The sequence below is a fragment of the Podarcis raffonei genome, chromosome Z (assembly GCF_027172205.1).
Source record: "Podarcis raffonei isolate rPodRaf1 chromosome Z, rPodRaf1.pri, whole genome shotgun sequence".
NCBI lineage: Eukaryota > Metazoa > Chordata > Lepidosauria > Squamata > Lacertidae > Podarcis > Podarcis raffonei.
In genome coordinates this window covers 40,863,789-40,877,123 of record NC_070621.1, presented here as the reverse complement: position 1 = coordinate 40,877,123, position 13,335 = coordinate 40,863,789, and the positions used below count along the sequence as shown (strand labels likewise).

Below are 13,335 nucleotides of genomic sequence, written 5' to 3'. Positions count from 1 at the left end.
ATTGGGCTGTTCCTCTAACAATTAACTCATACATTTGTTAAATGTGTAGATTATTACACATATTTCCATGCCGCCGCCCTATTCTTTCCCTCTAAGATGAGAAATTTTTCCCAGCTGCATTGCACTATCTTGGATGCAAAGAAGTCATGAGATGACCAGAACCTGCCTCGACACATATTCTATTGACTAAACAGGGGCACCCGACATTTTAAAAATCCTCACAGCTGGGTGGGCTCCTTCGAAAACAAAAGCATCACTTCAGTGGGAATTCATCTCCTCCCCTCCCTGCCAGCTAATCATTTTGTCAGCAATGTTTTCTCTCCGCCTCGTGCCAGCATGCATGGCAGGGGCAAGATAGTGCCACCATCAGCTGCAGAGTGGCTTGCACAGTAACTGCTTTGTGGAGTGAACAATGACTCCAGGCTGCTACCTGCCCTCTCTCTCTGCCTTGCTCTGTGGGAGAGAGATGTCAGCCACAGCCAACATACTTAACATGACTTAAGCCACGTAGTTTGATGCAGATAGTGATTAGGCATCTTGATCTAAGAGACAGGGAAACTGGCAAAGCAGTAGACTTTGCAGGATCCGCTTTTGTTCATCACCAAACATGTTTGTGTTTTGGAGTTGCCAGGAATTCACAGTTAAAGGCTTCCATAAACAGTGTAACATCAGGATATCTTAAGGACAACCATACACAGTCCATAGTTTGGTGTGTGCCGTGCATGCGAGAAAGCAAAACACCTAGACTATAGGGACAACTTCTGGGGGAGGCTCATTTGCAGCCTGCCCCAAAGGATTTTAGACAGGAAATTTTAGACCCTACTACTAGGGACACCTGTCAATTTCAGGTGTTGTTGTTTTATTTCAGCTCTCTCAGTTTCAGCTTTCGCCCCGTCTTAAATCCAGTTCCCAACACTTATGCAGCAATCTGCAATTTTTTAAAGTTCTAGTGAAAGTTAACTAGCATTTTAGTGTGAATCCCTCCTAAGAAACGTATCTTCGTATGCGGTTTTGACTAAAATACGCATTTCTGCAAGAAACTTCTCCTAATTAATACAATGCATTTGAGAATTTGCTTTTCATATACTTTCCCCATATACTCACATTAAAAAAAAAAAAGCTGGTTGATACGGGGCACTGCAGCACAACATTTGGATAAGCATGAATTTTGAACAATGGCTGTTTTTCAGTTCTCATATAGTTTTGGAAAGTGCAAATTTGATAAGATACACCTTTCAATGGGAACTGAATCAAATTGCTCCCCCATCCCTAGCTGCTACTTTGAAAAACATTTTTGGACAGCAGTCAGCCAGCCATTGTTCCATGCTGCCATTCAGGCCTCTGTTGCTGTTCATGAGGGCCATTCTAGAACAGCCTTCCCCAACAGAGTGGCATCCATGTCTTTTTTTTGGACTACAACTCTCATCAGCACCAGCCATCATGGCCAATAGTCAAATGTGATAGGAGTGGTAGCCCAAAATTATCTAGAGGACCACAGTTCAGTAAGGCTATTCTAGGAGAAAAAAGAAGAAAGTAGCCCCTTGCCAGAGTTTCAGCTTACAAGAGAGAAAGTGGTGAGGAGTTTGGGAGTGGTGGCTCTGCTGCTGACCAGGTACCATCAGCTTATTGGGGGTTAGTTCAGACTGACAGTTGCCAAACCATAGATCAGGACATCTTCAAAACAGCCATCGAAAGTGCAATATATTTACTTACTTGAACATTCTTCCTCTGTCTCTTCAACCTCACATGGCTCTATCTCATACACTCCAGTCGCCATCACAGTCTCTCTGAAATTTCCAAGAATAAAACGAAAGATTACTTTAGATGTGAACACACTCTGAAGTACTCATGATAGACGGGGATATAGTTCCACACCCAGCAAAGAAGGAAAACATTGTCTCTGATGCAGTCCTACAGAACCACTCTGTGCATACCAAACCGGGGGGGGGGGGTTATTTCACATATATGTTTGCACAGGAGCTAAACGGTCTTTCCCTCACTTTTCAATAACACCCCATTCTCCAGCCAAAAACAACAAACAGCCTTGCTTCTCAAGAGGACATGTACCACTTTTCAGGAAGCTGGGATCAACGTTCGCATTAAGAGGGGGAAGAAACAGTAAATGCTTAGAATGTTTAATTTTTTTTCTTTCCCGTGGGCAAAAGAATCTCACAGATCAGACTCTACAGCTTTTTTTTAGACTTAAAAAACCCCCACCTCTGTGCCAAGGGGTTAAAGGATCTACATAACGGAGAATATGAGCTATCACTCAATAAATGGAAATACAGCAGCAACAGCAGAAAACAGCAGATGTGAAGGCAACAATATGCAGATAAGAAGCCAGGTCACTTAGAAATAAATTTAAAAGAAACAGGACTGTGTCTAACCCCCCTCGGAGCAGGGACTAAAATAGGAACTTATCCTTGCTGTCCACATCTGATTTGGCTGCATATCTAGAAGTATTTGTTTTCGCATTGTTGTGACACATATTCTGTTTCTGTACAAAAATTTATTGGTCTGTGACTGTATAATAAACAATTCTTCTTCTTCAAAGTGGAGAGTTTTCTGGCTAACCTAACTACTGGGTTCATTAAAGGACTAGGCTCAAGTCCCAACAGATGATAGCAGTGGAAACTGGGGGCAGATCTGATCCAATGGCGCGGGGGAATGAAAAGATAGCTATAGCCACAGAGCTCCCTCATGTAACTATCTTTCTAAACTGATGTGCTTTATTATAGGGTCCCTCAGCTCGGGGCTGCAAAAATCCCAGTTCTGCAGTGCAACCACCGGACTGCCCTTCCATCATGCCCACATACCAGAGAAGTCAGAAGGGTTGCAGACTTGCTTAGCTTGCAAAACACTCTCCTCCACAACCCACCATCTGCTTCCTTTCTTGCATTTCTATGCAATTGAAGGCAGAGGTCCAGACAGGCTTCAACCCTGATAACAAGGTTCAGTGCTGCATCCTGGGCAGCCCCTGCCTTTTCCTCATTCTCCTGAATTCTGCCTGGTATCACTGGCGAACTACCAAGTGTGCTTGTGGATCCTAATTTTATTCCAGGAATGGAGAATCTTTAAATGTTGTGGGCATGCTCGTGTAAGGAAGTAAAGGGGGGGGGGAGGTGCGCCTTCTTTTAAGATGGTACCTAGCGGTTACAGTTTTTGAGTTGCAGCCAACTAAGTTTTACTTGAAATTAATGGGCCTAAGCCATGCCCGTCAATAGGTCTACAATAAGGAGGACAAACACTTGATACAACCCTTTATATAAGTATTGTATTAAAAATAATGAACTTTTTTGAAATGTGCTGACTGATAATCCAGTTAATCTTTTAATCAGTTAAAAGAAGGTTTTAGAATCAATTAATATAACCAATTAATCAATTACAGGTTGCAAACCATGTATACACTTTCAAGCATATATTTACAATCAAAGGGCCAGAAAGTTGCTTGAAAACTTTTATGTATGTAAAGAGGACAGCTGAAGAAGTTCAATTCTGCACTTATTCTGACATCCTAGACAGGAGTCAGAGATTCTGTCCCCCCAGATATTGCTGGACTCCAAGCGCCATCAACCGTGGCCATTGGCCATTTTTACCTGGGGCTGATGGGAGTTGTAGTCCAAAACATCTGGTGGCACACAGCTTCCCCAGTGTCCCGCCCCACGTTCTCATGTAACTAATGAATACACACATTCCAAGCTATAGGTCACATTCAGAGCTGAGGTAGGTCTAAGATGCCAAGCTCTCTCTTAAGTATCACAAATATAATAAGATAATAATAGCATTAAGAAAGTCGAGTTTAGCAGCCAAGTGACATTCAATATTAATGAAAGCATTCTGTTAGGATCATTAAAAGGTCATGTTGGCTTTTTTGCAAATATCAACGGACATCACGCTCAAATGAGCTCTCTGGGTGCACCACAAAGGCCCATACAATTCCTATAAAAAGGTATTTGATTAAATACAATTACACATTAATGTATTAGGAGGAGGAGAAGGAATAGTAGTAAGTAGAAGTACATCTGTATGGAGAAGTGTGTGTGATTTTCCCGCCATTCACATTGAACAGGCTTTACTGCAGTGCCTTTTATTGCTGGAGAGAGTTTTGTGTGTGTGCTCATGTGCAAGTAAAACAAAATCTAATAGAAAACAGCTGGTTTCGTGGGTTTCCCCCTTTAAAAAAATGTAACAGGAGGAAATGCTTTTCATACAATTACACAGGCTTAGCTGGGGAAGCCAAAGGGAATGAAAGACAAGGCAAGTCTCTTTGGTGAAAGAAACGAAAATAAATGGTTTGCTACGTAGCAGTCAAGCCAAGGGAACAAACGCCTCTTTGAGCCACAGATCTTGAATTTCATGCTGCCTCGATTTCTTCCCACCTATACGGCACCGCCTCAGTAATAGAAATCTCCCGACACAGGCATTCAAGGCAAGCCAAATGTCATAAACGAATACACATCCTAAAGAGATGCAGTTGGGCTCCTGTCATTTGGTCACTCTGAACTTCTGCTGAGTTCACACAATCTGGGCACCGTGGGTAACCCAGAATGTTCAATGTGGCTGGGGATGAAGGAGTCACTCGCAGCATCTCCACTAGCTATTCCACATGCACAGGGGCATCTCCCAGTCAGAAGAAACCTGTTCTGTCTCCAGAAAGAATCCTGTGTCTGGGCAGGGAGAAGAAAGAAGGCCCTTTGCCTTATACCTTCCCTGCTGTGGCACACCCACCCTCCGAACTAAGGTTGGTGAGCCTGTAGTTGTCCAAATGTTGCTGAACTACAACTTCCAACATCCCTGACCAATCACCATGCTGACTGTGGTAGAGGGGCACTGGGAGTCCACACACACCTGGAATGCTGCAAGATCACCATTGCTGCTCTAGGTCAAGCACAGGTGAGAAGCTAGATGAAAACCACACTCCACACATTATGTGTCAGCACACTGATGTATGCTATCACCCACACACACCTATGACCTGGGCTGGGCTGCGCTGAGGACACCTTTAGTTCCCTTGTCTCAGGAGTTAGGGAAACTCAGGCAGAGGGGGAGCAAAAGCAACTCTATCCAGCCCTCCCCAAGCTACACCCCTCACTGGCCTGCCCTCGAATGTGTCTTTCCCTGACTGGAATGTGTCCTGGAAGTCTGATTGTGCCAAGCAGGAGATAACCAGAGCATGCACCACTCTGGCAAGACAGTGCACAAGCAGGTAAGGTCTCAGCTATTGTACCAGGTGGAACAGGTAGGCAGAATTGACCTGTGCCTCCATGGACAGCTATGAGTCCAAAATGACCCTCAGGCTACGCACCTGGCCCTTCAGGGGCACAGCTGCCCCATTCAGGACTCCCCATCCCGTCCCCCAGAAACAGTACTTCTGTCTTGTCAGGATTCAACCTCAATCCGTTAACTGCCATCCATCCTCCAACCGCCTCCAGACACTCACACAGGACCTTCACTGCCTTCACCGGTTCTGATTTAAAGGAGAGGTAGAGCCGAGTATAATGGTGAACACCCAGCCCAAACCCCCGGAAGATCTCTCCAGCGGTTTCATATAGATGTTTAAATTCCCTCCCCCTTTTTCATACAGCAAGGTGGTCAACAACAACAATGGCTTTTTAAACAAAAAAATGCACAGGCCTTTAGATTTGGTAGGATACCATGTGTGATTTTCCTCTGGCTGCAGCTGTGTTTGGATTTAGTTGAGGTTTGTTGTATTAAGATGTGCTTGTTTTTTAAAGGATGGCTCCTTCAATTATAAACCAGTGGGTATGTCTATAACAGCCTCTATTTATTTTTGATTTCGCTGTTCCTGTTCTTCTCCCTGAAGAAGTGCTACACTATTTTAAGAGGAGATTTTGCTACTTCATAAAATACTCCTTTTTTAAAACAGTATTTTGAGGTTCTTCTTGCTTCTTCGTTGAGAAGCGGGTCCCATTCACCAAACATCCAGTTCCACCACCCAAGATTTTTTTTTAATGCACCACAGCTGGGGAAGGATCCTAAGTCTATGGTAGTGTTTTTGCTTTTACATGCAGGAGATTCCTGGTTCAATCTCCAGTATCTCCAGGTTGGGCTGGGAAAGACCCCCCACCCACCCAAAATCCTAGAGAGCCACAGCTAGTCAGTACAGACAATACTCAGGTAGAGGGACCAGTGCTCTGACTCCGTATAAGGTAATTATGTTCCTGGGGCTTTATTGCCCTGTTGGTTCAGGAACTTACCTGAGACACTCCACCCACCCATTGCTCCCCTGTACAAAAGCCACACTGGAGTTTCTTTCTTTAAAAAAAGAAAGAAAAGAAACTGAAAATCAGCATAGTTCTGCCCCCTCTCCCAACAGCTTTTCTCTCCCACCCTCTACCCATTACAAGGAAGTTATGGTATTGTATTTCTGGTGTTAGGTCAGAGCTTAAGTCTAAAAATGCTTGGTGTTCTTTCTTTTCTTTTCAAAATACCAGGAAAGACTCTGAGGTTCTAAGAAAAAGAGTCAATTATGCTTCAATTGGTAGGTTAAAAAAAAAACCAACCAGCTCCAATGGGGAACAGGAGGCAGTTTAGACAAAATTGAATTCCCCTTCCATCCCTTGCTGGCAGACTTGATTCCAAGTGTATTCAATGCAGATGTTTCATGGTCAGGGAATTCCAATATGGAAGGGTACACTTTTGGCATGCATTCCTGGAGGGACACTTGCCATAAACATTTAATCTCCAAGCCAAAACAAAAACTAATTTCCCCCACCCCTGGGGGAAAAAAACCCAGCTCCCCATCCTTGAGCCTCTAGATTGTAAATGAAAGGCAGGCATTGTGGTTTCAGTTCTTGCATTGCCAACAAGCTCTCTTCAGTCAACTTACCAGGGGTTGAGGGGCTGGAATCCAGTTGCAAAGTAAGCTGCACACATATTCATGGGAGAGGGAGGCATTTAGTGCCTGCTTATGCGCTGCTTTTAATAGCCACTCCTTACCCCTGGGAGGATGCATAGGAAGATGCCTCAAGCCAACTTTCCTCAACCTGGTAATCACCACGTTTTTTTGACCTCAATACCCATCTGCCCCAGCTAGCACAGCCAATGGTCAGGAACAATGAGAGTTGTCATTCAGCGACATCTGGAAAGCCCCAGGTTGAGGAAGGCCATACTGAGCTATAACCACTGGTCCACAACAGTAGCCCAGTGTGATCTACTCTGATTGGTAGTGGCTCGCCAAGTGAAGGCTTTGCTGAGATCTGCTACCCAAACCAGGTAACTGGGGATGTCAGGAATTGAACAGGAGAGCTTCTACATCAAGCCAATGGGCCACACCTCCTTTCCCCCATGTTTGCTTAGACCATCCAAAGACAGTACAGTGGTACCTTGGTTCTCAAACTTAATGCGTTCTGGTAAGGTAAAGGTAAAGGGACCCCTGGCCATTAGGTTCAGTCGCGGACGACTCTGGGGTTGCGGCGCTCATCTCGCTTTATTGGCCGAGGGAGCCGGCGTACAGCTTCCGGGTCATGTGGCCAGCATGACTAAGCTACTTCTGGCCACCAGAGCAGCGCATGGAAACGCCGTTTACCTTCCCGCCAGAGCGGTACCTATTTATCTACTTGCACTTTGATGTGCTTTTGAACTGCTAGGTTGGCAGGAGCAGGGACCGAGCAACAGGAGCTCACCCCATCATGGGGATTCGAACCGCCGACCTTCTGATCGGCAAGTCCTATGCTCTGTGGTTTAACCCACAGTGCCACCCGCGTCCCATCCATTCAGGTAGTCCGTTCCAAAAACAAAGCGTTCCAAAACCAAGGCGCACTTTCCCATGGAAAGTAATGCAAAACAGATTAATCCATTCCAGACTTTTAAAAACAACCCATAAAACAGCAATTTAACATGAATTTCACTATCTAACGAGACCACTGATCCATAAAATAAAAGCAATAATCAATATACTGTACTATAAAATAAATAAGACAGTATTGTAGATGATAAAAATTAACAGAAAAAGTCTCAAAAACAAAAACGCAAAATAAATAGCAAAAACAAAAGCACCAAACTTATTCCATTCCGGAAGTCTGTTTGACTTCTGAAATGTTCGAAAACCAAGGCACAGCTTCTGATTGGTGCAGGCGCCCCCCCCCCCACCACCCCAAAGAGCAGACAACCGTATCAGATGTTTGGCTTCCGAAAAACATTTGAATACCGAACATTTCCGGGTTTTCAGTGTTTGGGAACCAAGGTACGACCGTGTTGCTTGCCTTTCTGATCTGGAAAAAAATTACTGTGTTCTGCAGGATAACACAGGACAGTAATACTGTATTTACTTACTTATTTACTTTAAATGTTTTGATATCACTACTGATTTTTAAAAAATAAAATAAAATACAGTGCCATAGAATTAAAACCATATTAAAAAGTTAGAACCAGATATCAGCTGTTACGGAGAGACCTATTCTTAATTGCCAGCATAAGCCTGACTGAATAGAAAAGTTTTCAGCGGCGTTTGAAATCTGGCACAGAAGGCGCCCAATGAATCTCTATTGGCAGAGAGATTTGACAATAATGGGCCCATGACACTAAAGGCTCAGTTTCTTGTTCTTGTCAAATGAGCCTCACCAGTTTGGGGAATGACCAACAACACTCTTGCCATTGATCTCAGTGATTGAACTGGGATTATACTTACTTATTTATTTATTATCCACCCTTTGCACCCAAAGTCCCAGGGCAGGTTACAAAATTAAAACACATCATTCAAAAAAGTAGCTTAAAACAACATACAATTATAAAAATAAGGTGGGTCCTATGAATTTACACCTCAAGTATCAAAAGCTAGGATACAGAGATTTGTCTTCAGCATCCTGCAGAAGCTGTATAATGAGGGTGTCAGATGTGGAGGAAGTTCCACAACTTAGGGGCCACCACAGAGAATGCCCACCAACCTGTCACCACAAGGTTGGCAGTCCAGCTCCCATCCACCCCCCTGACCCAGACATACAACGTCCATGACCTACCTTAGGAACACAGACAAGCAGCAGAGGACTGTGTCAGGGGAACATCCACAAGGAGAAATTTACAAAAATAAGAAATTGGCGTGACTCACACTCCAGCTCTCACCTGGGACAAAAAAACTCCACATTCCCTTCTGCCTCACACCTTGGAAGGGCCACAGTTCTGTGCACTCCAGGAATATGAAACCACTTCCACTAGACCAGACCACATCCAGCCTCTCACCCAAGAAATGACCTACAGGTGTGTTTCCCAAACTTGGGTCTCCAGCTGTTTGGGGACTACAAATCCCATCAGTCCTAGCTAGCAGATCCAGTAGCCATGGATGATGAGAACTGTAGTACAAAAACAGCAGGAGACCCAAGTTTGGGAAACCCTGGTCTAGAGGAAAACATAAACCTTCCAGAGAAAGGGACACCACACACATAACAATGTCCAATGAAACAATAAAGTGGGTGGCCCAAAGAGGCAACTCCTTTTCAGGTGGGCTGATTTGGGGAGAGTCCTGAACAGCTGCAGCTAATCAGACTAACGGTCTGTGGGCTCAGTAGGGTCTAGCCCTATTATTATTAATAATAATAATAATTTTTATTTATACCCCGCCCTCTCCAGCCAAGGCCGGGCTCAGGGCGGCTAACAATAATAAAAGCAAGTTGAATGAATACAACTTAAAAACAAAATACAACAATTAACATTAAAATATTAAAATGTAGCCTCATCGCAGGAGGAGAAAGGAAAAGAAAAAAGAAAGAGAGGGAGGGAATCAAATTGGCCCCAAGCCAAAGGCCAGGCGGAACAACTCTGTCTTACAGGCCCTGTGGAAAGAAATCAGATCCTGCAGGGCCCTGGTCTCATGAGGCAGAGCGTTCCACCAGGCCGGAGCCAGTGCTGAAAAGGCCCTGGCTCTGGTTGAGGCTAATCTAACTTCCTTAGGGCCTGGGACCACTAGAGTGTTGTTATTTATGGACCTTGAGGCTCTCTGTGGGGCATACCGGGAGAGGCGGTCCCGTAGGTACGAGGGTCCTAGGCCGTGAAGGGCTTTAAAGGTCAAAAGCAGCACCTTAAATCTGACCCTGTACTCCACCGGGAGCCAGTGCAGCTGGAAAAGCACTGGGTGAATATGCTCTCATGGCAGAGACCCCATGAGGAGCCCCGCTGCAGCATTCTGTACCCGCTGGAGTTTCTGGGACAACTTCAAGGGCAGCCCCGCGTAGAGCGAATTACAGTAGTCAAGCCTGGAGATGACCGTCGCATGGATCACTGTGGCCAGGTCGGGGCGGGAAAGGTAAGGGACCAACTGCTTGATGCGGCGAAGGTGGAAAAATGTCACCTTGGCTGTTGCTGTAACTTGCGTCTCCATGGAAAGGGAGGCGTCAAGGATTACACCCAAACTCTTAACAGAAGGCAATGGCACTAATTGGGCCCCCGCAAGAGAAGGGAGTTGGTCCCTCATCCCCATACCATCCCGACCCTATTGAAAATAAACTCCAACCTTTGTTGGAAATGTAACAAAGAACCTGGAACGATAATTCATATATGTTGGGGTTGCAAGGAAATAAAGAAGTTTTGGGGAATAATACATGAGGAACTTAAGAAAATGCAAAAAAAAACTTTGCTAAAAAATCCTGAAGCTTATCTGTTAAGGTTGGTGGGCAAAGACATACCACATATGAAAAAAAAAACAATTTTTTTATATGCAAGAACAGCTGCCAGGGTAGTGATTGCCACTAAATGGAAATCTCAGGACACACTAACAAAAGAAGAGTAGATTTGCAAATTAAGAGAGTATATAGAATTGGCAAAAATTAACTTCAGTTATAAGATACCAATCAAATCAAAAGTTAAGAATGGAGTAGAAGTATTTCGAAGATTATATGTCAAAATATTGTTCTAAAATCGACATGCTAATAGGCTTAGAATAAAAAATATAAGCAATAACAAAACCAATAAAGAAAGAAGGAAAAATCAGAATTTAACAAAAATAATTTATTATAGAATGCAAAGAAAAAAGGTAGAAAGGAATATAAATGAGTCGAATTGCTGTGGAGGGGAATAGAGGGTGGGTGGTGGCTTTTATAATTAACTGTATAATTATGTAGCTGTTGTAATTTAGATATTATATTTTATATGAGGGAATCATTGGGAATTTTGGTTATTATGTATATATGTTAAGTTTCAATAAAGATCTTTGAACATGAAAAAGAAAAAGAAAATAAACTCCCACTGACAAAAGCCTCTCACGGGCAGCTGCTTTTTACAAGGTAGATAGGTGGCCTGATGTTAACCAGTTCTTCTTATTATTATTTTTATTATTTCTATTATTATTACAAACTTTACTGAAATGTTTTGAAACAATTACCAAGCATAAAGTGTTGTCTTCTAGAACGAGTACATGTGCAGATGTTAAGCCTTGCATGCAGTTGTGCACATGGCATCAAAAGAGACGGAAAACAGATTAAGCTCACACCCACAGGGTATACTATCTAGAGCACTAAGATAATTTCTCCGTACTGGCTGGTCTGAGATGTAAGGGGGAGTTACTGCACTATTGTTAATAAAGCATATATTTGAGTTCCATTGCCTCTCCCCACGCTGCCTCTTCCAGCCAGCTGCCTTCTCTCCCTCTTTCCTTCCTTCTGCTGCAGGATATCTGTTTATGCTTTGTACCGTATTAATGTAACATTCTTATAAGTTAGCTCTGTATTTGTGTAATATTTGTCGCTTAAGTGGTCTGTTCTTGCCTAAAGTTTTCTGCACATTGCACAGAGAGAGAGGGTGTGTTCTAGAAATGTGGTAAAGAAATAAATAAAGTATCAATAGTCTGATCACCACATTGTGCACCAGCTGGACCTCCCGAATGAGGCCCAAGGGCAGCCCTACATATACAGTGCATTGCAGCAATCTAGCCTTGAGGTTCCCAATCCATAAACTCCAATATAATAATGATCACCTCCATATTTAATAACTGATACAGTGGTACCTCGCAAGACGAATGCCTCGCAAGACGGAAAACTTGCAAGAAGAAAGAGTTTTTCATTTTTCGAGGTGCTTCGCCAGACAAATTTCCCTATGGGCTTGCTTCGCAAGAAGAAAGCCCATAGGGAAATCTCTGGGGACCTCTTTTAAAGGCGGGCGGCAGTGAGGGAATCCCTTGGACCTCCGCCGGACTTCAAAAGAGCTTCGGGAAGTCCGGCGGGGGTCCAAGGGATTCCCTCACCGCCGCCCGCGTTTAAAAGCACTCCGGGGAAAGCAGCAAAGCGCGCTGCTTTTCCTGAGCGCTTTTAAATGCGGGCGGCGGTGAGGGAATCCCTTGGACCCCCGCCGGACTTCCCGCACCTCTTTTGAAGTCCGGTGGGGGGAGAAGGGCTTTTCTTCCCACCGCCAGCCTTCAGAACAGCCTTCTGAAGCCCCCGCCTGCCTACAGAAGAGGTTCGAGGAAAGAGGCGAAGGAGTGCTGCCCCTTCACCTCTGTCCCCGGAGCTTGCCGTTCTCCCCCGGCCTGCCTTCAGAAGAGGTCCGGGGACAGACTGTCCCCGGACCTGGTCTGAAGGCGGTCTCCATAGGAACGCATTAATTGATTTTCAATGCATTCCTATGGGAAACCGTGCTTCGCAAGACAAAAAACTCGCAAGAAGAAAAAACTCGCGGAACGAATTAATTTCGTCTTGCAGGGCACCACTGTACAACAAAAATTATGTGACTGGATTTCCCTGACCATACTGCGGTCTATGAAGGTCTTCTTATGTTCTCACTTTGCACTAGCAATAGGACGGCGCTGCCGGTTCGAGATAAGGGGAAAAGGATTGAGGCACAGGAGAGGAGAACTAAATATAATTTACGGCACATTTTTAGGGGTATCCAATCTCAAGTCTGCTCAAAGGTTTGCATGCCAAATATTTTGTGTAGCTTCTGACATGCTAGAATATAATAAGAAGCTGTGGTTCTATATTTTGACATAAAATCTTCGAAATACTTCCACTCCATTCTTAACTTTTGATTTGATTGATATCTTATAATTGAAGTTAATTTTGCCCATTCTATATACTCACTTAATTTACAAATCCACTCTTCCTTTGTTGGCGTGTACTGGGATTTCCATTTAGTGGCAATCACTACCCTGGCAGCTGTTCTTGCATATAAAAATATTTTTTTTTTCATATGTACTATGTCTTTGCCAACCAACCCTAACAGATAAGCTTCGTGATTTTTTATCAAGGTTTTTTAAAGCATTTTCTTAAATTCCTCCTGGATTATTCCCCAAAACTTCTTTATTTCCTTGCAACCCCAACACATATGAATTATTATTCTAGGTTCTTTGTTACATTTCCAACAAAGGTTGGATTTTAATTTATAAATTTTGGC

At 43.8% G+C, this 13,335-nt stretch overlaps 1 protein-coding gene across 4 annotated transcripts in view; it reads right to left on the bottom strand.

Moving 5' to 3' along the window:
* Positions 1-13,335, bottom strand: part of KIAA1210 (KIAA1210 ortholog) — a 56,623-nt gene that overhangs the window by 21,859 nt on the left and 21,429 nt on the right. For all 4 annotated transcript variants that reach the window (XM_053373801.1, XM_053373800.1, XM_053373802.1 and 1 more), the window contains exon 3: positions 1,714-1,797. In XM_053373801.1, coding sequence (XP_053229776.1) covers positions 1,714-1,797 — 84 coding nt within the window. The remainder of the gene's footprint in view (positions 1-1,713; positions 1,798-13,335) is intronic.